Genomic DNA, 25856 nt, shown 5'->3' with positions numbered 1-25856 from the left:
GACCAAGGCTTTAAAAGAAAAGCTACAAAATAGATTTAATTTACAGTTATTTCTCTAGGAGAAAGAGGTTATTCAGGACCGTGAGTCATACACCATGTTAACCACATATACTAATTAAATATACATAACATTCATTAGTATACTAGTGGAGTTTTGTACTGCATTTCATCAAGATCAATTATTTACTGTACCAAATTATTTTATACAGAATTTTAGATTAAACAGTTTCTGCCTAGAACCCATTAAAAAGAATTACCTTGTACATGGTCAATTGCGTTATTTTCTCCTCCCTGCTCAAGAATGTGTGTGAGATTCCCCTCTTTGCCTATTCAGTATGTGTAGCTGAGGGATGTTTTTCTGTTGGCCTTGTACTTACTTTAGATTACATCTTCCTTATTTAGCTTTCTCTTATTTTATTCCTATAAAACAAAGACCAGCCTTCACGTTACTCAAAGGTAAACTGGCCCCATACCAATTTCTCTTTCGAATACCTTCATTGCTATAGCTTTAACAGTTTATTTGTCTTTGTGATGTCTTGGCCACTTGCCATCACAAAACATCACACTCATTACTTTTCTTTTACTTAAGGATGTACTGTCTCCTGTCCTGTACGTGTTACCACTCTATAGCAGGCCTCAGACTTTAGTGTTCATCAGAGTGATCTAGGCTATTTCTTTGAACACAGATTTTGACTTAGTGGATAGGGGACGAAGCCTGAGAGTTAATATTTCCTTCTGTGTGAGCACCTGTGTGAGCACACATGTGGCCAGATGTTGCCCCTGGGTGGTCTCAATCGTTCTCCACCTTATTGTTTTTGAGAGATGGCATCATCTCACTGATTTGACTAACCTGGTTGGCCAGTGAGACTCAGGAATCCTGTCTTACTGAGATTTTAGATTTTAGGCACGTCCCTCTGAACCTGCCTGTTTATGGGTGTCATCAGGGACCTGAGCTTAGGCCATGGCAAGCACTTAGAGACAAAGCCACCTGTCCTGCCCCAGCAGAATTTATGATTCAAACAAATTCCTAAAACTGCTGATGCTTCCTTTTGTTCTACACTTCGTCTTCAGGCAACAAGTCTTGGGGAACTTTTAAAATAGTACTGATGTTGGGGTTCTGCTACCCAGATATTCGAGTGTAATAGGTATTAGGTATGGCATTGTTGTTTGAAAATAATTCCCTTGTTATTCAAATAAACAACCAGTATTGGAAGTCATTAATATAGAAGTGGAACAATATTAGATAAAAGAACAACAACAACAAAACCCAGTCAGCATGCCTCTGGCCTGCCTCCCTGCCCCTTCTTACTTCTCCCTGAGCGTTCTTCCCTCTGGCTATTGTGATAGCTCATCAGGTAAAGGACCTGGTTGCCAGCTTTGACCCCTGGGACTCACTGGGCCCTACAATGTAGAGAGAACTGGCTGCTGAAGTTTGCCCTCTGAGTTTTATAGCATTGTTTCTTGCCTTCCAGATGCAGCATAGCAAGCCATCCCTCACACACACCTAGAAACACAACACATGGGATTTTAGATTATATTTTAAAAACTCTTTCTGTTGACGTTTATTCAGTATCTCTAATGGGAAAGGCGTTGTGCAAAATTCACGGAGATGAGGTGATAAAGATGAGGGCCTCTTCTTTAGGAATTTACTCTAGTGTAGAGGAGACACACGTGTCCACGTAAGCAGGTGCAATATAATAAACTGTAAAGCCCACATTGTTGGCATTTAGTCTAGGCTCTGCCCCACAGTTACCTGGCAACAGCCAGGTATGTTTGACTCACTATAAAAGGGGCTGCTTGCCCCCTCCTCACTCTCTTGCTCTCTTCTCTTTTTCTCTTGCTCCTGCTCCAAAAGAAGAAATGATGTCCAGATGAGGGGGCATGATGGAGGGGTGCTTTCTACATAATGCAGTGCTGGAATGAACTATTTATATTAGAGAGTGGTGCAGGATAAATCTTGAAAGGCACTTTGGGGCCAAATCCCAGCAGACAGTGGTGAAGGCACTGGATGGTTTTGTTTTGCTTTCACATCAACAGAGCAATGACGTGCACAGAGAAGCGCGGTGGGATTCGGTGTGGAAGGAACTGGCAGGATGGATCAGAAGAGAAAACCATGTAAGAACCTTCTCTTGGTACCAGAGAGACCTTCCTGAACTTTGAGTAATTATAAAATTGGGACTTTGAATAAAAAAGTAAGGGTTTTAATGGGATGATGGCATTGGATGTCATAATCTGTAGGAGTATTTTAAAATATTAATTTTAAAAGCACCTTTGGGAACCACTGGGGTCAACTTGCCTTTGGCTAGAACTAGGATAGAAAGACACATAACTGGTTCCTGATGTAGAATGTTCCATTTGACCTTTCCTGGCCCCTATTCTTAGGTGTCCCGTGCTCTCTCCCACAAAACCTGCTGTTAAGAAAGTGTTCCATGTCAACCACTTATTTTCTGGAGAGGTATAGCCCAGCAATGGTATTTGAGGCTGCTATTATATGTTTACACAAAATGAGATTTATTTCCCACCCTCCTATCTCTGCCCTCTCGCTGACATATCCCAACCATACAGAACAAACATCTATCTGTAGTTAAAGCCAAGGCAGTCTGTGGGAGTTCTTCAAAGATAAACACATGAGAAAGGAATTGGACCCACAGCTATGATTAGCAGCAATGCCTTTCCCTGGGAAAAACTGTCTGTAAATTAACCTAGAAAGAAAACCTTTATCATTTGGTGTATAAACATAATAAGCCACACATAATGAGTCAGAAGAGAGATGACATTGTTCCTAGTTAACTCTTATAGGATTAAGAAATTATGTTTTACTTTTGCTGGGAATAAGTGTTTTATTTAAAAAAACAAAAAGCAACTCCTTTGAAGAGATACCAATGAATTATCCTGACAAGAAGAAAATAGCTGACAACACTAATTCCATATGTTCTGATAACATCAAAGGGACTCAGAAAAATCCAGAATTGTGGGCCACTGAGAGTGCTGTTGGCTTGGGAGGAGGTATGATTGATAGCAACTATTACACTCAGAAGGAATGGTCATATGCATCAAACTCTGCCCACTAAACAGAATCAATTTATTATCCCATTGATTGTAGAAATGAGGGATTAAATTTCTCCTTTAGCAATAAATAAAATCGTTATGGACTGTTTCTCCCACAGTAGCTGTTATGAAATTAAAGAGAAGCCACTCATCTGTTGCCTTTCTTCCTTCTCAGGCCTCAGCAATCGTCCTTCAGTTTGCATGGTTAACCACGTTTCAGGCCATTGCTGATTATGGATATGTTTTGATGAGATGATATCTACTTGTTAAAAGATTGTGCTTTATTATCACAACCTGATCAATATCACTGACGAGTAAATGGGATTCTCTTGGTAGGCTGAAAGTTATCTATTCTTTGAAGGCTCACCCTCATCAATTACTGTGAAGTTGGTGCATTGAGGGAGGAGGCAAGGTCAGATTTGTTCTGTATTGATGTCTTGCATTTTCAAAGCATGGTGGGAAACCTAAAAATAACCTTTTAAAATCACGAGTAGTGGGGGCTAGAGAGACGGCTCAGTGGTTGAGAGCACTAGTTTTTCTTCCAGAGGACCTGATTCAGTTCTTCTAGAGGACCCAATATGATGGCTCATAAATATAATCCCAGTCCCAGGAGATCAGGTTGGCCCCAAACTCACAGAGATCTTCCTGCCTTCTCTGCTTCTGAGTGTTGAGATTAAAGAGCTGTGGCACTATATCCGACTATGTTTTTTTTAAAACTTGAAATTTTAGATTTGTTGCCATCAGAAACCACGTGCCGTATTTTTCTTCTCTTCCATCATAGTTCCTTGATTGAGGTGGTCTAATTTCTGAATCAACACACAGCTAACGTAGAGCAGCTGTGTCAAGGCAGACGGGCAGGGTTAAAGTCAGGATCTTGGCTTGGGCAAGGCACACAGAACTCCATCTGAGAATGGTAAGGGGGAAACAGAATTTAGTAGCCACTGCTATCACTGTTCTCTACAGCTAAGAATACAGATAAGTCAGGAAGCTCCTGAACTGAGTGTTTGATAGTGGGTCTCTATTCTCAAACACAGAGATGTGTAGCATAAAAAACTGTCCATATTTTTAAATGATTGGTAGTCACTATTTGGCCTCTTATTTAACATTAGTGAAAAAACTTTAAAAATTTTTTTTTTCTTCAGATCTCTTTTCATACATGTTATCTCTAGTGCTTTGGGGTGTTATTTTTTTCTTTTCATCCTATATGTGGTTCCAGCCTCTATAATGTCCCTGGCAACCCATACTTTTCGGTGTTCACAGCCTTTGTTGTTTCGTTTTACAGTGTATGATCTACAGAATAAATCAGGATGATGTCGTGTTACTTCCTGTACCAGAGTACAGATGATGCAGATTCTATCGTGGACACTCTCACTGGTGTGCTTTCTTAACTGCCTTTCTTCTCTCTTTTTTTCCAATAAAGTGATTTCCAATCACTTTATTGGAAAACACCAGCCTTGTCATTGAGACCCCCAGGCAGCCTCTGCCGAGACCCTTGTAGCGAGAGTCTTTGAGGTCAGCTAACAACCTTGAGAATGAACCTGGAAGTGGATTGGCTTAGTGTGACTGCAACTTCTTAAGAGATTGTGAGCCAGCCCCAGCCCCCTAGTTATTCTTGTGTCCATCAGCCTCAGAAACCAATCTTAAGAAGCAGTGGTCAAATGTGGCAATCTTTCTGCTGTCTTAAGCTACCATGTTTTGCAGGACTTTGTTAGCCAATGTATACAACTGTAATGAAACATGAAATACTGTCTTTCTGGTTAGGATGAAGAAATACCTTTCTTCTTTTTCTGCAGGTGTCAGTTGCCCTCAGTGCTTTGTCAAGATGTTTTGCTAAACTCTGTGGCTAGTAATTGGCCAGATATCTTAGTTCTCTCACAGAGTTTGTTTAATGTTTTGGGTAAAGTCATGACTCTAAGATGTCTATTCACCTTAGTTCATTCCTGGATCTGACCTTGAAATCAACACAACTGATAGTGGTTAAATAGTACAATAGAACATATACATACATATACATATACATATACATATACATATACATATACATATACATATACATATACATATATATAACTTTTTCTCGGGCTGGAGAGATGGCTCAGCCGTTAAGGGCACTGGCTGCTTTTCCAGAGGTCCTGAGTTCAATTCCCAGCAACCACATGGTGGCTCACAACCATCTGTAATGGGATCTGATGCCCTCTTCTGGTATGTCTGAAGACAGCTACAATGTACTTATATACATAAAATAAATAAATTAAAAAAACCCTTTTTTCTCATCTCTCACAAAAACATAGGGAGGTATCAGTCCCTATAATGTTGAAGAAACATTAAAGCACTAAAGTTAATGACTAGTCCATGACACAAAATGGATCCCTTTACATTAAATTTGATATCCTAGTGATAGGAAATGCCAAGCACAGGGACAGTTTACTCTTTTACACTTGATAATCTTTTCTAGATTTTTCATAATAGGATTGATTTTAAAATAGCAATAAAAATACGGGCTAAACTGAAAATTCAAATATAATCATAAATTTGTGTGTGTGTGTATGTGTGTGTGTGTTTGTGTGTATGGAGGTTAGGAAGCAACTTGTTTGAGTTTGTTCTCTCGACCACATGGGTCCTAGGTACTGAACTAAGATCATTCAGGTGGCAGATTACTCACTGAGCCATATTGTCTGCCTCCTAGATAAATTTCTTAAACTCTCCATTATGGAAAATTTGAAATATATACAAAAGGAGTAGGTATATAAATCTCTATGTTCGTATGCTCACAACCCCACTTTAACATGGCCAGCCTTGTTTTATTTATTTCTACAATCCATTTATGTTCCATGCATTCCTCCTGCACTGGACTAACCATATGCCAGTCCAAATCATCATATTCTTCCATAGGACAAGGTAATATTTGTGTGCATACGTAGTGTGTGTAGCATGTATGATGGATGTTTGTATGTAAGCGTGGGCATACATGCCATGGCCCATGTGTGAGGTCAGATGTGAACCTGCATGTCTTTGCCATCTTCCTTATTTAAGGCCGTATGCCTTATGGATCACTACTGTACATGCTGTGCAAGTAGTTGGCCCATGCTCTCCTAGGGATTATAAGTGTGTGCTTCAGTATGGTAAGTGCTTTATCTACTGAGCCATCGCTCTAGCTCCTGTAAAGTAATCTTAGCAATCTCATTGTAAGGTTAGAAAGGGGAGCCTGTCTTTACCTGTCTTTTCACTGATTGGTCCTAAGGAGATGTGATTTAGCTGAAATACATTTGTATTTTAGGTTAAGTTACTCAAGTGGCTATCAATCTGTATTTTATTTTATGTTTTTCTCTAAGATAAAACTTAGTTTTCAAACACCCCCCCCCCATGGCAACATCATGAATTTATATTCTGAAATCTGTATTGGGAAGTAAGGGCAACATTATCCTGGACACTTTAAGATCCATAGATTGAACCAAGCCACTAAATGATGGCATTGTCTTTAGAAAGTTATGGTCAGCTTCTGTGATCCAGCTGCCCACCACTGCAAAGGCCGATGAGGTACAAATGTGTGGGTCAGTGGGTAGCCAGTTCAGCCCCACTTCCCTGAAGACTGTGCCTTGTAGGGGTCGAATGGAATCAGCACTCCTTTGCTCACAGAGCTTTCCTTTGCTCCTCTAAACCCCTGGCTGCTGTGGAGCCCAGACCTCTCCATGGGCCTGTCACATCTGGCACCATGTTTTTCCAGCTGGTGCCCTGCTTCTCTGTTGGAAGCTTCTTGATGTCCACCTTCTAGTAACCTGTCCCCTGTTCTCAGAAGGGTCATCCTGTGACCCTTCCCAGCACAGACAACCTTTCCTAACTTCAGCTGTGGTTAAGTGAATGAATTCTCCCTCCCCAGGGCCAAACAGTGTTTATTCAATGTAAAGTAACCCCAGCTCCAAGGGAGAAGAAAGTTCCAAGAATAATAGGGAATAATATAAATACCCACCCACATATTCACACACACACACACACACACACACACACACACACACACACCCCACATCCAAACTGCAATTAGTGATAGACAACCACTTCTCTAGTCTGAGTAACAGCTGGTAGGACCTCATAGTTTGGAATTTGGGCTCCAGGATGGGTGATCAGCCTTGATAGTAGCATCTTTGTCCTCCCATGCCCCCAACTTGCCGGAGGGTCAAAGGGAGTCAGGTGGGATGCCTAGAGGGTGGTTGGCAACTCTGCCATTCTGCCTCAACATTTATTGGCTCGAATCTCATACATATTCTCCTATATGCACTGTGTCCTGCTTGTTCGCCATGGGTACACAGCCACAGGTAGACTGTAGCATGTGGGCTGTATCTTTGGCTACTCCTCTGCCAATGAGATGGCTATATTTGTCCTTGTCAGTGGCAGAGCTCACTGACATGGGACCCTTCTGGGTTGCCTCCTCCCACTTCCAAGCCAGCTCTTTCCACTTCTCCTCAACCTGTTTGCGTTTCCTTTCCATGCCTGTAGGAGCCTAGCTCTTCAGCTGATGGTGCAAACTCTTCTTTGAAGATTATGGCATAGGGACAGTTTCTTCATGTCCACTCTCTTGGATGAAATTAGACACCTCTTTTTTTCATCTTTTTACAAAACTCTATTTTTTGTTGTTTGTCCTTGACAGCCAGCCCTAACCTAATGGCATTGCGTTACTGCCTGCTCTATCCTAGTCAGTTAATGACAATTCTCCAGAATGCTCAGTCCTGTGTAATAATTTAAACACACACACACACACACACACACACACACACCATGGCTAAAGAAACTTAAATATAGCACCAGGCATCCCTCAAGGGCCCTAGACCTTTGCTGTGAAATGCCTGTGAGACCCTAGAGGTCTGGAGGTGAGATGAGAATGGGGAAATGGTGTTGTTGCTGTGAGGTCTTTAACTGCTTGCTCTCTGCTTTCTTAAACTTGCCTGCTATCTTGGGACTAGGATGCAGCAGTATTTTTGTTACTATACAGCAGGAAAGAGAAAACGGAGGGGAGTACAACTATATTCTTGCCCAGCTATGCCGTCCATAGATAACTGTAATGTACACCTTCACTTTTTCTTTGTCTCCTTCAGCACGGTGTGCTGTCTGGCTCCAGGGCTGCTGTCCTTCTGCTAGCCGTAAGAATAAATTCATTTAATCTAAATTTGAATGAGTCTTAAGTCTTTTCTTTGGTCTTTCCAAGTGGATTCAAATGCTCCAGCAGTCTTGGTTTATAGTTTTTTCTAGCTTGCGGTCCAGCCTTGTGTCTACTCTCCTAGTCACCCAGGCTGGGTGGCTTCTCCATGGAGCCCAGTAGTTCAAGTTTTGAAAAAGTATATGCACACCATCAAAACAGAGCATTAGAGATAATTGTGATCAAAACTTCTGTATGTGAATTAAACTTTCCTCTTTAACACAGCATACATGCAAACCAGAATAAGTCGCTTTTTACCCAGCAGATTCAGCATTCATATTAAAGAAAATTTGTGTGATGACAGACCATGGCAATTGAATGTCTTAAACCAGAGATAAAAAGTTGATATTCAACACTTTCAGACTCTCCAGTATTTGTATAAAAGATGCCAGACCAAGGATATATATTCAAGAGTATACTCAGAATACTTTGTGGTACAAGCTGTTGGCTACTCAATGTGCACTCTCATATTCTCGCCTGGCAGGCAGTCTGGCTCTCTATGGTCCCTTCTATGCTGGGCTCTCTTTGGGAACATAGGCAAATCTGGTTTCCTGCCTTGGCTTCTAGAGAGACTTGCTGGCATTGGTCCCTGTTCTTCCCAGGACACTGCCACTTGGCTCACTGTACTGATTCTTCGCTTCATATTTCTTCTGAGCTCTCTGCAGCCCTGCACTGTAAGAATACATTACTGACCCCAGTTGAAAAACAGAATATGATGAGTCTATCAGGAAGAAAAAAAAATAAGCAACAGACATTAAAAATGAGGACAGAAATTAAGACCATGAAGAAGCCAGCATGTATCTTTGATTAAAACACAACAACAACAAATCATGTAGAATGTCAATAATTTTAAAAAATACATTTCGAAAGCAGATGCTTGTTCTTTTCAAGGAGCAGACTCTGGGGTAGAGTGTAAATACCGCACAGGTGGGTTGCAGGTATTCCAACAGCCGATTTAAACAGCTTTCACGGCTGAGCTTTGAAGGGCGTGATTGTTTGTGGCTGGAGTAGTTACATTGAAGGGAAAATTTCTTAGACTCTCTGCCAGGGTAAATGTGAGAGGGACTCGAGAGGCATAGCATACCCCAATATGCTCACAGAAGCTTTCTTACAACACAGCCTTGAGTCTCTGGAGAGCCGAGTCAGCTTCCCTTTCAGGAAGGAAAAGACAGGAAATGGTAAGTGGAGAGTAAGCCGGCGGCCAGTTTGGTAGAATTCAGCAGGCAGATTACTTCCTCTGCAAATTCTCCTGAATACAGAGTAAGAATTTCTCAGAATCTGCAGGCTTAAATTAGGAAACATCACTGCGGGACCTCAGGCAGTACAGGTTCCCGTAGAGCACTGACTTGTTAAGGCCTGGCTCTCCTTATTAGTGCTGTCCTAGCTCATGGGGAACTGCCTTGCCTCTTTGCAGAGGTTTTAATCAATAGGAAAAACAGTTCCCACCGGCATTGGGATGAAATCGACCTGTCTTTGAGAATATCACCTGTCCCTGGTACCTGAATGTCTTTGGCCACAACACACTTCAGAGGAAGAGAGCTGAGAGACCTGGAAGGGTGAAGGTCAAATGCTGCAATCTATGAATAAAGGATTTCCGAGACATGCCGTCTCTAGCATTACAAACTACTTTTGTAGTAACTAATCTCTTATTTACCACGGATCCAAATGCAACAATAAAAAGGCACTTTATGAGTCTATAAAGTGGGAGAGAGTCTGATCATACAAGCTAACCAATGCTGTTTTATCACAAAAGTCACACTGAGTTCAGCTGTCCCCCAACAATAATGTTTCTGGTTATCCATAGACTGGGTCTCAAAATCTGTAGGAATAAGTTTCAAAATTTGGTCATATGAAATTGAAAAAAAAGTCCATGTGTCAATCAAAATATATTGTGCCTTAAATATTTTTTGACGACTTTGTTTTATTAATAGTGGCATTATATATGCCTTTTTTTTTTAGTGGAAAAAGGAAAACACAAAATTTGTTGCGTGTCCGAGGCAGAGGAGAGTTAGACTCTTACACATTACCTCTTGTGACAATATCATTGATTGCTTTTGGAATGCAGCCTGTCTAGACCTTCCTCAGTGAATGCTTAGCACACATCTAAGTAGAACATTTAGAGCTGTAGCCCTCCAGATGAGGTGTAGAAACCCCTGAGAATTCTAGAAATCTTTTGAGGGGGTCAGCTGAGGCACTGTTAATCTTTTTAACTCATTCTCTCAAGAGTGCAAAGGGAAGTTTCCCAGAGGACACAAGCCATGGGACATCTCCGCATAGAATTCAGAAAAAGATGTGGGGTTCCTGTTAATGTTAATCATCCACTAAGTCAACACTGGCAAGAGTTACAGAAACACAAAAGGAAGGAACATTCTTCTCATGCTTTTATTCTGGAAAATATACCTTATTTCATTTTCATGTTTCTTAGAATATGTGTAACGAAAAAGAAATATTCTAAATATTTTTAGTTTTAATTTCACATATAGTATACAGAAAAGTACTTAAGGAGAAATGGCCTTAAGTAGAAAATTCCTTGAGGTTTGGGCTGGGTTAGTTTTTTTGTTGTTGAGTTTTTATTTTATTTTATTTTATTTATTTTGGAGTCCTTAGGGAAGAGGTAACATCCGTTGAGGAATTGCCTATATCAGGTTAGCCTGTGGGTGTATGTCTGTCAAGCATTTTCTTAACTGATGATTGATGTGAGAGAGCCAAGCTTAACTGTGGGAAGTGCCTTCCCAGGGCAGATGGCCCTGAGGCGAATAAGAAATCACACTGATCAAGCTACAGAGCAAACCAGTAAGCAGTACTCTTCCATGGTCTTGGCTTCAGCTCCTGCCTCCAGGTTTCAGCTTGAGTACTTGCCTTGGCCTCTCTTGATGATGGACCTGTAAGATGTAATAAGCCCTTTCCTCCCAAGTTACTTCTGATCACAGTGTTTATCATGGTAACAGAAAGCAAACCAGGTCAAGAGTCTCAATTGTTAAAAGACTGACATACTTTATGAGATTGGATACTTTATAAGGTATCCCAGTGATAAAAAAGTTTTAAGATCCTAACTGTCAACATTATGGCATTGGGGGTTCTTTATTAGAACACATTTTGTACACTTCTTTTGGAACAGATTTTCATTAAATATTGAAATTGAGCATCTGTATACTTTATGACTTACAATTCCGCACCCACATAGGTACTGAACAGAAATTTGTATATTCTCTTAGAGACATAAACAAGAATATTCTCAATAATTTTAGTAGTATCAAACTGGAAGCACCTCACATATCCATTAGTTATAGAACGAATTTCATGCATGCAATCATATAAGCAATTGCATTGAAATAAAAGCAAAACAAAGCCTGGTTGGTAAACATCATAAAGAACACCAAGGAGATACTTATCATAAACCCAGGACAGTGGCTACCTTGCCAAGTAGGTGGGTGAAGTAAGCAGAGAGTTCATAGGAAGACTTTCTGGTTTGCTAGTAATGTTTCTTGACCTATGTGACAGTGCTTGGTGGTGCTTGGTTTGTGATAATTCATGCTTTCATTCTTTGTATTATAGTTCACAATATAAAAGGCACAAACTCCTCTCTTTCTATGTCTAGAATGACTGAGCATCCCTGAAGACCAGTAATGAAAATTAGCACAGAAAATAATTTGATATGTTTTAGAAGTTAATCTTACTAGAATGCTTTTGTGCCTTCACTTTAAAGAAATGCAATAATAAAACAGTAATAAAAGGAGAGAGGCTCTACTTCCCCCATGCGTCAGGGTCTACCATTGACTCTGCATGTGTAGGCTTCTCTCTACTGCATTCCACGTTATCACTGAGGCTGGATATTCCAGGACCTAAAGGAGTGGGTTCACTGAGATGGCTTTCCTAAACGTGACGTGAGGCTTTGTTTTCTGTGGTATCAGAAGCATCTCAGTGGACCAGGCTTCATGTGAAACACCCACTCTTCTTTTTTTTTTTTTTTTTTTTAAAGATTTATTTATTTATTATATATGAGTACACTGTAGCTGTCTTCAGACACACCAGAAGAGAACATCAGATCCCATTACAGATGGTTGTGAGCCACCATGTGGTTGCTGGGAATTGAACTCAGGACCTTTGGAAGAGCAGTCGATGCTCTTAACCACTGAGCCATCTCTCCAGCCCCCACACCCACTCTTCTTTGAAGCAAGAAATAAATTTCAGGTTACTATGTCTGTAAGGGGATTTTGTAGTGGGAACTCATCAAGTTCACCTGTGTCCCCCAGTGTCACAGTGTTTTTACTCTCCACATAGATCCTGACTCTTAACGAATCTGACTGTGCTGGACAGGTTTGTGAGCTACCAGCTCAAATACTCTTGTGTGTTACAGCCCTTCGTAGAAAATTAAGTACATAACAGGTTCCACATGTATTTGACTATCTGTATGTTTTCATTAGAGTATACATGTTCAAGTACATGTTAAGTGGTTTTTCTACAGGCTCATAATTTTAGTTACATCAAGGTTTTAATCATCCAAGATTAAGACTGTATTCCTCTACTGATGGTAAATAATTTATAAATGTGGCCAGAGTTGACAAATTGAGGTATGTCAAGACTTCAGTTTGAACAAGAATAAACTTTATTTTCTGTTAAAGCATCCTGGTAGTACTGTGATGAACTTTTCCAGTCAGGTCATAACAGCTCATCTGAAAATGGATCTGAGGACACCGAGGCTCACAGAATGTTTTAGTAAAACACACACGGTTGTAAGCAGATATGTGAGGTGGTATGTCAGCGTAGCTCCAGTAACACCTGGGCAGGCTTGTGAGCAATGCTAAGATGTCAAACATACACACCTCAGAGGTCCTAAAGTGATTTACTGCTCCTCTTGTCCCTTTTTGTCACTCCTGGTCTGATGAAAATGTCAATGGATTCTCCCGGGAAGAGCAAAGCAGTTTCAGAAGTGTCAGTAAACCCGTTTCAGGGACTCCAGAAGTGGCCTGGATGGCTGAGTTTCCCCTCGTGATGGAGATGTAACACTCCATCTCCTCGATCATCTTCTCAGCAGCCTTGCAGCTGCCATGCAGTCCTTTTGCAGACGTTGAGTAACATTTGAAAAGTCTCAGCTCTTTCACAGAGCCTTGTTTAAGAGGAAATGGCTCTGGGCTGATGAGGTGATGGCTTAACAGGGAAGAGGCTTGCCTCCAAACCCGAAGACCTGGGTTTGATTCCTGCACCCCACATGGCAGAAGGAGAAAACCAACGCCCACAAGTTATCCCGGATCGCCACAGGAGTACACACACAATAAAATATAATAAACCTTTTACTTTTTTAGGGTAAAGAAATGATTTCTCAGAACGGTGGTAACTTCCGTGGGGCTGGAATTCTTCTTACAACTCGGATTCTCCCCATTCTCTGGACATCTTCCAAGTGCACAGTCTATGACAGAAGCTTTGTATAATGATTAGAAGCAAGGTGGTTCACAAAGGTCTATCTGGTCTTCAGTGTGCCAGAATCTGGATTGATTTGTCTATATCTTTACATATAGCAATTGGGGGGGATTAATACACATGTCCAGCATTAGGTCAGTATGCAAAAACACAAATGTTTTTCCAGACACACTTGACTGTAGTAGAGGGAAGGTAGGGTTCATATTTCTTGGCGCAATAACATTAGCTTTCTGTGACTGTACTATCCAATGTGGTCGCCATGAGGCACAACATGATCATTTAAATTTAAATTAGTTGAAATGTAAAAACTCAAAGCTGGACTTTGGTGGTACCTGCCTATAGTCCCATATTTTAGGAGGCGGAGGACAGAGAATTGGGAGTTGCAGGTCATCCTTGATTATACAGCTAAGTTTGAGGCCAGTCTGGGCTACGCAAGAACTTGTCTCGACAAAACAACCCAACACAAAAAAAAACCCCTCTACAGCCCCCTAAGTCTTCATTGGTTTTAGCCATACTGGTCACACTTTAAGCATTGGTAACAATGATTTAGTTGTCAAGGATCAGACAGAACAGCTATAGAGCATTTCCACCATTGTGGAAGTACTGTTAGGGGCACCCTCTCCAGAGGCACCCCCTCAACCCCCCAGCTTTCAGACAGCTGGCAAGCTCAAGCCTTGAGGGCAGAAGAGCTGCAAATAGGCCCTAAAGAAACAGAACACCCCTATCTGAGCAAAGTTCCCTAGATGAAGGAAGCACTAGACCATGTAACTAGGAACAGACAGGAGCAGATTTTCTCCTACGTCCCCTCTGCAGAGACAGGGGAGGGGACCTGGCAGATTTGATAGTGAACTTTTAGAAACTTTTGGTTGGCCCAGTGTTCTTCTCTTTTCTCACTAAGTTTGACAGCTCTTCCCTGATTGGTTTCATTTCCTCATCTTATTTGCAAACCCAAATTCTGCCAATCAGAGTCTAGTTGGTACCCTATAAATTCAGGCTAAAGCCCACAGAAGGCAGACATTCTTGTTCTTTTCAGAGGAAGAGGTCCGAATGAAGACTTCAGGATCCAGTTCCTAGGCAGCTCACTCGGCAGAGAAGAAAGACTACCTTTAAGAGTTACTGGAGATGTTAGTTCCTGGCACTCAAGGCTTCTGTCCAGGACAGACAGCATAGTCTGGTCTGGTCCCAGGACTCAACCAATGGCTACAGGAAGTAGGGGTTGGGGGAGACTCATTCATCCTCAGCCTCTGAGACACTGCAGCTGCAGACAGGAATTTACTCAAACAGCTGCTTCCAGCCTCCAAAAGTTCCCAGTGAAGGTGGCACAGGCCTTTAATTCTAACACTGTAGTAGAGGCAGAGCAGGTGGATCTTGTAAACTGGAGGATATCCTCATCTCATCCTGAGTTCTAGGTCAGCCAAGGCTAACTCAAGTCCAAGCAAGAAGCAAGCAAGCAAGCAAGCAAGCAAGCAAGCAAGCAAAAATCAAACAAAAACTCCAAACAAATCACAGAATATTCTTGGAGCTTCCATGGCTTCTAGACAGCTTCCTACTGTGGACAAGAGTTCAAACCTACTTTATTTAAATCCTGTGAGGTAATTTTCAAGCTGTTTTAACCTGTTTAAAGTTGTTAATCATGAATTGATAATAAAGTACCTCCTGTTTACTCTTTGATGTCTGTGGATACCACCCTTGGAGGAGGGTGACCAAGAACCAGGCTGAAGACAAGATGGTCTCCACTGACCACCACAGCACTATTGTAGGAGGCAACCAAACATGAATCACGAACTAGACCATTTTCATCTGTGGCTCTAGCCCTTTTCCCTAGATTCAAAAACTCGAGCTCCTTATAAACTGAGTGTAAGTGTCGGTTACAATATGATTTCTGCCTTCATGAAATCTTTGACCTTTTTGGAGGAAGAGAAACACGTAAATAACAATGAAATGAAGACACGCATCATAAATGAAGAGCAGACACGCTTAGGGAAATAATGCACACATAGAGAAGAGCGTGGGTGAAGTACCAGCTGAACAGAGGCAAAACGGCAGCGAAGAAACTGAGGTTGGTGGAACAAAACGGCTGTGAGGCCACTGGAACAAGGAGGCACGGAAGGAGGCAGACGAGGACAGAGTTTCTGTTTCATTTAAGGAAGTACAGGTGAATGAATATGCTCTTGCAAGAGCAAAGGATAATCTACATTAGAGGCTGTAGAACATCGAGACTCAATAACTGATACGTCTACACCAACGCTGCTATTTTTCTCTGCAGCAATGCCACTGGTGACGTCTGAGTTTGCTGCATGAAGATAATGGGAATAAAACTATGAGGAAGTGGGAGCAACGCCTGGATGAATGGAGCGGACAGCAGTTAGGAAAAACCCTTAGCTCATTAATGCTTGGATTGAGTCACCTCCAACGTCTCTGGTGACTTTTATCACGCTAATAGATATGATTGTGCCTTTTTCTTCAGCTTGTGCAAGACAAAATGGTCATCATGATTATATGCACCGTACTGGAAGGGGAACTGAGGTTTAAATTTTTTTTTTTTTTAAGTAAGACGCTATTTCTCTAGCAGAGAATGCTGTCAAAGGATCTCTTTCTTCTGTTATCAAATGTTCAGGAATGTATATCTGCTCTCTTTGTCATCTACCCAGTCACACCTAGCAGGAAGCAGATTTGCCCTGGTGGGAGAAAACAGGGCTCATGAATGTAAAAGTCAGAAGAAGGACCAAGGAAATTCGACAGAGATTTTAGGTAGTTCCACAACATAGATGTTACTAAGCCTTTGTAGCTTTTTATATCACCTGAAAATCAAGTATAAAAAGATGCTAAGCCATCCAAATAGAGTATCTTCATCAAACCCCTTCAGGGTTCAGGGATCTACACAGAAGAGGAGGAAAGATTGTAAGAGCCAGAGGTGATGGATGTCTCCAAAGAAAAGTGTCTTCCAGATACAACAGAACTAGTTCCCATACAGACTTACAGAAACTGTGACAGCATGCATAGGACCTACAGAGGATCAAGCCAGATGCAGTCCTAGAGCTGAGAGGGTGAAGTGGACACAGCGTCCCACCTTTAACTAAAGAGCTATCTGAAACTGGTACCCACTCGCCAAAGAAAATTACTTTTCTCCAGTGGAGACTCACCAGGTATAATAACCACATTTCAGGGTAGGCCCCATGCTTAGGAGTAGTTGGCTAACACAAAACAAACTCAATGGTATTTTTGCAGACAACATCTTTTCAAAACAAACAAACAAACAAACAAACCTCAAGAAACAACCATTAGCTTGAAGGCTGTATAAAAAGCACACTTCAGGGTGGGCAAGATGGCTCAGTAGGTAAAGGTACTTGCCACGAAGTTTGACAACCTGAGAGTTTGCCACATGAGTGCTGAGCACACTGCTAGACACTAAGTAGGTGATGAGAAACGAGACCGAAGGAGCACTGGTTCTATCGCTTAAATGATTCGTTTTGACCTAGCAGGTAGGATGGTTCACCAGGCTTGGCTCCATTGCCAGAACAGCAGCACCACCGTCCCACTATTCAGGCTCCTAGGCATCTGTTCCAGAAAATAGCCTCCGGGCGCTCGGGCCACATCCAGGACGCCACACTCATAGGTTTGGCAACTGCAGACGTGCTGTGTAATTTGGCTCACCTCCTGCCCCTTTGGGCCAATCCTGGCTCCGTTAGAACTCACCTGCTTTGCAGGTACGCCAAACCGAGGCGTGGCGAGGCACGGCGGCGGGAGTGGCCGAGGCGGGGAGGGGCGGGGCGAGGCTGCTGTGGGCGGGGACAGAGCCCGTTGAAGCTCCAGGCGCAAGGCCCCTGCCGCCAATCGCCGCAGTGACTGCCGGGATGCGCCGCAGCGAATGGTCGCGCGGGGCGCCGCTCTGAGTGACCTTTCACCCGCGCCCAGCGGCCTCGGGCGGCAGCACAAGGCGGAAGCCATGGCGGAGGCGGCGGGCGAGGCGGGCGCGAGGGAGCGGGACCCAGATGCGGGACGCGCGCGCCGGCGGCTGCGGGTTCTGTCGGGCCATCTGCTGGGCCGGCCCCAGGAGGTTCCGAGTACCAATGAGTGCAAAGCGCGGAGAGCCGCGTCGGCGGCCGGGGCGTCGCCCGCCGCCACTCCCGCCGCGCCAGAGTCGGGCACCATCCCCAAGAAACGGTGAGTAGCGGCCCGGGAAGGAGCTGGCGGCGGGAGGCCACGCGCGGCCTGGGCTGAGGGAGAGGAGAGCACGGGAGTGGGCAGGGAGTTGACACGGTGGGCGGAAGGCATTCCGGTCTCTGCGAGTACATCGGCTTGCGGACTGGGAGTGGACCAGATACACAGGACTCTGTTGGGAAGGGGCGGGATGGCTTGCCGGGATTTTGATCTCTTTGAAGGAAACACATTTCATGACCTCGTAGGGAGAAGGGTTTAAGCGGATCCCCTCTCTTGTTTTTTTATGCTAGAAACTCATTCTCTGTCTTGGAACGGGTAGCAGGAGGGTTCTTAATCGAGGGGGAGGTTCAAATTTACACTAGATAATCAGATTTCTGCTAATTCTCAAAAGCCTGGGTGCGGGCACGTTGGGGTGAGGATCGGTGGTACCCTGGGGAAAGGTGTTGAGTGGTTTTCTGTAGGTAGGTTACCACTTCTTTGTGGTCATGGGTTCTAACTTTAAGGGAGGAAACCAGTGAGTAAGTGAGTAAGATGCAGTGGACTGCAGGCATTAGTAGTGACTTAAGACTTTGGTATTCTAGCTACTGATCCTTTAAGAAGCTAAAAGACAGGAGTCTGAATCAGTAACGTTTGTAAAATCTTAAGACCACTGGAGGAGAATCTCTATCTCAGATGAACGCTGGCGAGAGATGTTGTTTTCTGAGATGATCAGTTTGAAAAACTTGGAGAATGAAAAAAAAATATTTTGGTAACTTGAATGTGTACTTTCAAAGTTCTGGAGATGGGGCTAAATCTGTTACTTCTAAGTTCCTAAGCTATTAGGTAGACGCAATTGTCTCCCATTTTAAGGATGAAGAGATTAGAAAAAAGATTAAGAAGTGTGCTGCAGGTAGCAGGTAACTGTGTTACAGTTTACACATCAAAAGCAAATCAAATGGACTGCTTCATTAATTCATCCCATGTAAGCCCTTACTACATACACACTGTGCCAAAACTGCAGGGATTCTGAAATGTGCTATTCACTATAGGGCACTAAAGTAATGATACAGTATAAGAAATTCAGTTGATAATTGAAACTCATGCTTATTTAACCCTAGTTTTGAGTATATGTATTTGTTAGGATTCTGAGCCAGGATTTTCTGTGTAAATATTGAGATTTGTAATGAAAACAGCCTACTGGAGGGGAAGAATGTTCATGGCAGACAAACAGAATGGTCACAGGTAAAGAAAGTGGGGGACTAGAGAACTGCCGGACGCAGGTGTGTCAGAGCCGAGAGAATGACAAGGGACGAGGGAGGGCTCTCGAGGGAAACTTGTTTCAGGGGATATAGACAGAAAGAACATCAGATTTACTTTTCAGAAAGGACACACTAGAATGGAAATGAAGATTTGGTTGGCACTGTAATGCTTGGAAACAGACTTAGGTTTTAATTCCATTAGGCCTTTTTACCCTATAAGCTTTCTGTCCCCTCATTTTAAGAAAGATGTAGAGCTGGAAGTGGTGGTGTACACCTTTAATCCCACTTGGGAGGTAGAGGCTGGAGACCCTGTCAGAAAACAGAAACAAAACCAAACAAAAAACAACAACAACAAAAAAACCCCAAAGAACTAATCCCTGCTTTGCATTTTTGCTTTGGCAACAGAAAAATGCAGCTGAAAGATGTTCAGTGTACTGACTGTTACACAAACTCTGAACAAATAGCTGTAGTTGCTTGTGTCTGCAGACAGACAGTGGTTATAAATCTCATATCTTTAATGCATAATGCTGGAACTCTGAATTAAGGCATACCATTTTAAGAATGAGGAAGTATGTTTTCCAGAATTTGTTTACTTGGTGATAGGAGAGGATAAAATTGAGAGTCACTTATATCCTCTGATTTCACTGATGTTATATTAGCTGTTATGCGGTTTAAGATTTTTCATTTTTCCCAATGGCTTCATACACATGGCTATTTTCTCATTTGCATGTATCTGTGTGATTAAACATCTATATGTGCACCTACATCGTTAAATTAAGTAGGCAGGGCAGGTTTCCTTAAGACTGGATTTAGTGGCTTTGCCTTCAGCATTTAGAGAAGAAATAGCAATGCTTTGATGTAATAGACTATTTTTTTTTTTTTTTGAGACAGGGTTTCTCTATGTGGCCCTGGCTGCCCTGTAACTAGCTTTGTAGACTAGATTCACTTTGAACTCAGAGATCCACATGCATCTACCCCCTGAGTGCTGGGATTAAAAGTGTATGCCACCAATGCCAGTCTGGGTAAGACTTCTTGAGGCTGTGAGGGTAGCTGCTCTAAGTAGGGGTGGTCCTTGCAGTGGCTGTCAAAGACTGAAGCTGTTGGTAGCCTGGGGACAACTGCAGCCCACTTATGGCATAGGGTGAAAGTGGGAGGAAGCTCAGGGTAGTGGTAACATCTACACTTTAGAACTACTTTGTAGCTTAATCAAAATGCTTGTGTTTAATTCAGTGCAAAGTACACTACTACCATGTATTAAGGGAAACATAAAACCATGTGTTGGATGAAGTATCAGAAACTTTCTCAGAGTATGATCATTCTACTTGATTATTGTTAGTTGGGAAACCCAAGTCTTTCCTGTTTATGCTACTTAGCTGAGTCTTAACATCTACAGCAGCAAGAACTGAGCCTAAAGGGAAGACACATTTAGGAGCAAGAAGGAACCGAGGTACATATCTAGCAAGGTTGATTATAGCTGTGTTCAGTGATTTTGGAATCTTTTGGTGATTTGGGTGTTATTCCTTTTAATTACTCTGGGTGAGTGGTATTGGTTATTGTCTTAGTCAGGGTTCTATTTTTGCACAAAACATCATGACCAAGAAGCAAGTTGGAGAGGAAAAGGTTTATTCAGTTTACACTTCCACATTGCTGTTCATCACAAAAGGAAGTCAGGACTGGAACTCAAGCAGGTCAGGAAGTAGGAGCTGATGCAGAGGCTGTGGAGGGATGCTATTTACTGGCTTGCTTCCTCTGCCTTTCTCAGCTTGCTTTCTTATAGAATCCAAGACTACTAGCCCAGGGATAGCACCACCCACAATGGGCTGGACCCTCGCCCCTTGATCACTAGTTGAGAAAATGCCTTAGAACTGGATCTCATGGGGGCATTTCCTCGAGGGAGGCTTCTTTCTCTGTGATAACTCCAGCTTGGGTCAAGTTGACACACAAAACCAGCTAGTACAGTTATCATTGTTTTTTCTCATGACTGCATATACTTAAATTTATCATAAGCTTGGAGTAGTAATTTCTTAACACGCCATGCTTTCAGTCCTCTTACAGAGTAGTCATGCATATGTTTGTTTAGTGAATATTTGCAGATAAATTGCATTATGACAAGGGCTGTAACTAGGGTGACGGTAAAGCCCTTTAGGAACTCACATTCTAGGAAGAGAGGCTACAATACAAGTTATAAAAGAGAAGCCGGGTGGTGGTGGCGGCGCACGCCTTTAATCCCAGCACTTGGGAGGCAGAGGCAGGCGAATCTCTGAGTTCGAGAGTTCGAGGCTAGCCTGGTCTACAGAGTGAGTTCCAGGACAGCCAGGGCTACACAGAGAAACCCTGTCTCGAAAAAACAAAAAACAAAAACAAACAAACAAAAAAAACCAAGTTATAAAAGAGAACGGTGAGTGTGGGAGAACCAAGATTAGACAAGAAGAGGAGGGGTCTTACAGGATTTACTGCTTGGTTTAGACTGTTTGTTGTAAGATACCTTGATATATTAATCTTTGGTTTGCACAGTGACATAAACCAGGCCTTCTCCAAATGTTCCTCATGTCCAGAGATTATCATGGAGCTGTCTACCCCAAGTTCACTTAGTAAGGAATATCTGGGAGGAAATTCAGATATCTGCTTTTAGGCTACAGAGAAATGAAATGCTGTTGTAGTCCCATGAGATACTTTATAGAACTTTAAAAGCAGATATTAATGTTTTATTTTCTTATAATTGAAAAGATTTATGCTATTTGTGTGATTAGTTTGTTAATTTCAACCCTAAATTAAATCAGAGGATCTTGAGTGGAGTCCACCCTTGAGCAGCATAGTAACTGCTTTCTGTCTTCTCTTTATTTGTTGGATTTTTTCAGAATAATGTCTTTCCCAAAGTCTGAGTCTAGAATCAGCTGAGTGATGGTACAACAGGACACACCAGAAATGAAAATGTTGGTTGGGGAAGTTGTTCATAAGAGCATTTACTGCTCTTGTCAAGGACCTGAGTTTGGTCACCACCACCCTCATGGTGGTTCACAACTGTCTTTTACAACTCAAGTTTAAGGGTATTTTATACCATCTTCTGGCTTCTGAGAGCACAAGGTAGTCATGTAGTATACATAATAAACTCAGGCAAAACACTTATACACATAAAACAAAAATTTTAAAAAAAGAAGTGAAATGTCATCTATTATAGATAGAACATGGCTAATGTTTACCCTGAATTAGATGGATCATGTTATAGGCAGTGTTAGACTTCAGGCTTTATCTGTGGTGAGATAGCTCCAGGGAGCTAACATGAGAGAGTATTTTAAAGAGAGAAAAGATTAACCCAGGTGCTTGGTGCTTTCACTGAGTATTCTGATCACCTCTGTCCTGAGAAAGAGTGAGCATGAGACTTGGGGACAGACCTCCATACTTGTGTTGAAGTCTTCAGGGTTAGAAACAGGAGCTGTGGAATGAGAGTATGGCTAAAATGTTTCTGAAGAAATCAGAGAAACAGGTTAAAGAAGCTACCTAGAACCTGAACAACATTCTTCATTTTTTGTTGCCATGTGCTGCTATCACCATTGCTACTGTACACACATCACACAGAACCTTTGACAGGGCAGCTATGACTATGGAGAATTTGTCTCAATCAGTCTTTTTATGCCATTTCTCATTCTTTGATACCACAATGTACTATAGTTATATACCATACATTCTATAGCTGGATCATCCTTCTTTGATGTTTGTTTTCCTCCAGATGCAATGCATATTGTTTGGTGTTGCACAGGTAATGTGGGAATGGTATATGGATCAAAAATTTATTTGAATTGTTCTAAATATACAAATTTATATGTGTGTTCATGTATGTGTATGCCTGTATGTGCACATACACATACACAGAAGCCCTGGTGTTGATATTGGTGTTTTTCTTGATTGTCTCATACTTTATTTTTAAAAAAATTTTAGTAATTTGTACATGTGTGTCTGAGTGGGGGTTTGTGCTCATGAGTACAGTGTCTGGGGAGGCCAGAAGAGGGTATCTGATTCCCTGGAACTGATGTTAACTGGCATTTGTGAACTACCTGATATAGGTGCTTGGAATCGAACTTGGGTGATCCACAAGTGAAGTACAGACTTAACTGCTGAGGCGTCTCTGCAGCCCTACATTTCCTTTTTAAAAAGGTGAATTGATTTTTTAACTATATGTGTAGGTCTACAGCCCTACACTTCCTTTTTAAAAAGGCCAGGAGAGCACATTGGAGTGTGGGTTCTGGGAACTGAACCTAGGTCCTTTGCAAGAGCATCAAGTATTTTTAGCTGCTGCTGAGCTTTATCCCAGTCCCTACTTTATTTAATGAGATGGGGCCTCTCACTGAACCCAGATCTTGCCAATTCCTGTATTTTAACTACCTAACTTGGTTATGGAGTCCTCTGATTTTGTGCCCTAAGTGCTGTGATTACAAGTCTGTCTTGCTTTCTCAACTCTTTTATGTGGGTTCTGGGGATCCGAACTCCAATCTTTACTCTTGTACAGCAAGCACTTTTATCCACTGAACTATCTTCCCAACCTGGTGTTCACTTTGTGTGTTTGTGTATGTATGTGTGCGAAAATGTGGAGGTCAGAGGTCACTGTCAAGTATCTTCTTCAGTCATTCTTTTGCCTACTTTATTTTTCAGACAGACTTTCTCGTGGAAGCTTACTGGTTCTCAGAGAACCAGTAAGGTAGGGTAGCATGCCCCAGGGATTCTTCTGTGTCTCCCTTCTAGTGCTGGGATCACACATACGCACCACTGTGTCTAGTTTTTTATATGGATTCAAAGGATCCAAGCTCAGGTCGTCACACTTGCACTGCAAATGCGTTACTGATGGAGGCTATACTTGTTGACTGTTGAAAAGCATCCCATTGTGTCGTAGTTAGGGTTTTATTGCTGTGAACAGACACTGTGACCAAGGACAACATTTAATTGGGACTGGCTTACAGGTTGAGAAGTCCTTTATCATCAAGGCAGGCACCTGGCAACATCTAGGCAGGCATGGCACAGGAGGAGCTGAGAGTTCATCTGAAGGCTGCTAGGAGAAGACTGGCTCCCAGGTGGTTAGGAGGAGGGTCTCATTGACCACTCCCACAGTGACACACTTCCTCCATCAAGGCCACACCTCCTAATAGTGCCACGCCTTAGGCCAAGCATATCCAAACCACCACATATTGTATGTCTATTACTATAGTTTGTCTAATTTGTTATTAATGAGCATTTGAGTAATTGATACTTTTCATTTTAGTTGTTTTAATATGAAGTTTCTAGCAGTAAATGTTCTGTATATATTACTAGAAAAGAAGAGGCTAAATTGATTAGTTTCATATTTAGTGAGTTTGGTTTTCAGTGTTTACTATGTAGTGTATTTACAGTGTGTATAGTCTCCTTAACCATGCCAGTTATTTGAGAGATTAACTTCCCTTCTCCCTCTTGCTCCGGGCCCGTCCTCCCCCTTCTGCCCCCTCTTGTGTGCTTGTTCTGCTTGCTTTGGCCCAGAGTACAATGTAGCTGTCTTCAGACACCCATATGATGGCATCAAATCTCATTACGGATAGTTGTGAACCACCATGTGGTTGCTGGGAATTAAACTCATGACCTCTTGAAGAGCAGTCAGTGCTCTTAACCGCTGAGCCATCTCACCAGCTTGAGAGATTAATTTTTTTATTCGACATTTTATTTATTTACATTTCAGATATTATCTCTTTTCCCCCCTCCCCCCTCCCCCCATTAATCCCCTATCCCATCCCTCTTCTTTTTTTGCTTTTATACTGTTTAAATTACATGCAAATATTAAGGTCAGTTCTAGGTTGAGGAACTAGCAATACAATAGATGCAAATAGTCAAGGAACAAGCAAGACAATAAACTCAGATAGTCAAAGAGAGATTAACTTTTAACCAGACACTAAATCATTCTTGTAAACTGATTAAGTAGGAATTTAAGAAGGATTCATTGTGTGTATATATATGTGCGTGTATGTACTGCATATGTATGTGCATGTACATTCACCTGCTAGAGTGCACATGTGAAAGTCAGAGGACAACTTTGTGGAGTTGATCGTCCTCTGAATTTACATGGCTTTAAGAATTGAACTCGGGTCCCAGGCTTGTGACAAGTAAGCATCTTTCTCTGAGATAGGAACATTAAAATACTCTCAGTGTTGAAGTATTTGTGAACTTACAAGATTTTAACTAAAAGCACAAATCTAAATCTGTTTCCCACTTACACATTTAATTTTGAGTTACAAGTAAGTCATTATTGGCTATAGTCTTAAATTTCATAAACATATAAAAGATCAGGTTTTATATTGTTTTCTTAAAATAAGACTTAGCATCTGCCTTTAATTCTCAAGCATTTTTATAGTTAATGTTGAATTTTTAGTAGTTGAATGTGCTTACTTATTAAAGAAAACTTAATCTCCAGTAACTCAGTTACTACTGATGAGTGTTCTGCTTCCTAGCTGTGATTTGCAGCTGTATCATGTCATTCACTGAACAAACTTCTGTGTGAGTACATATAATATATTGTTCTTGTAGCATGCTTGGAGTTACTTACCAGGGGTTTTGGTCATATAGTTAGTTACTCAGTTAGAAACTGCATACCATCAAGTAGGCTGTACTTATGTTCTGAAACCTGGAGTAGAGCAGTAAGAATTACCCAATTCACAGACTTTACAGTGCCTGCTCAGATTACCCGGTTAGAATCTGCATTTTTTTCTAAAGGGGCTTGAACTTTGCTAGAATTCAGCTTCAAAGCTATTAAAATACCACCTAGTTTGCCAAGCCTACTAAAGATTTTAT

At 41.9% G+C, this 25856-nt stretch overlaps 1 protein-coding gene across 1 annotated transcript in view; it reads left to right on the top strand.

Moving 5' to 3' along the window:
• The first annotated feature begins 17510 nt into the window (after positions 1-17510).
• Agps (alkylglycerone phosphate synthase) overlaps positions 17511-25856 on the top strand; it is a 98841-nt gene continuing 90495 nt past the window's right edge. Inside the window, exon 1 of the mRNA XM_028762899.1 lies at positions 17511-17817. Within this exon, the coding sequence (XP_028618732.1) occupies positions 17522-17817 (296 nt within the window). The 5' untranslated portion in view covers positions 17511-17521. The remainder of the gene's footprint in view (positions 17818-25856) is intronic.

Source organism: Grammomys surdaster, unplaced genomic scaffold, assembly GCF_004785775.1.
Source record: "Grammomys surdaster isolate TR1022 unplaced genomic scaffold, NIH_TR_1.0 136, whole genome shotgun sequence".
Classification (NCBI taxonomy): Eukaryota; Metazoa; Chordata; class Mammalia; order Rodentia; family Muridae; genus Grammomys; species Grammomys surdaster.
Note: the sequence above shows the minus strand (reverse complement) of the source record. Positions and strands in the feature narration are given on the sequence as shown.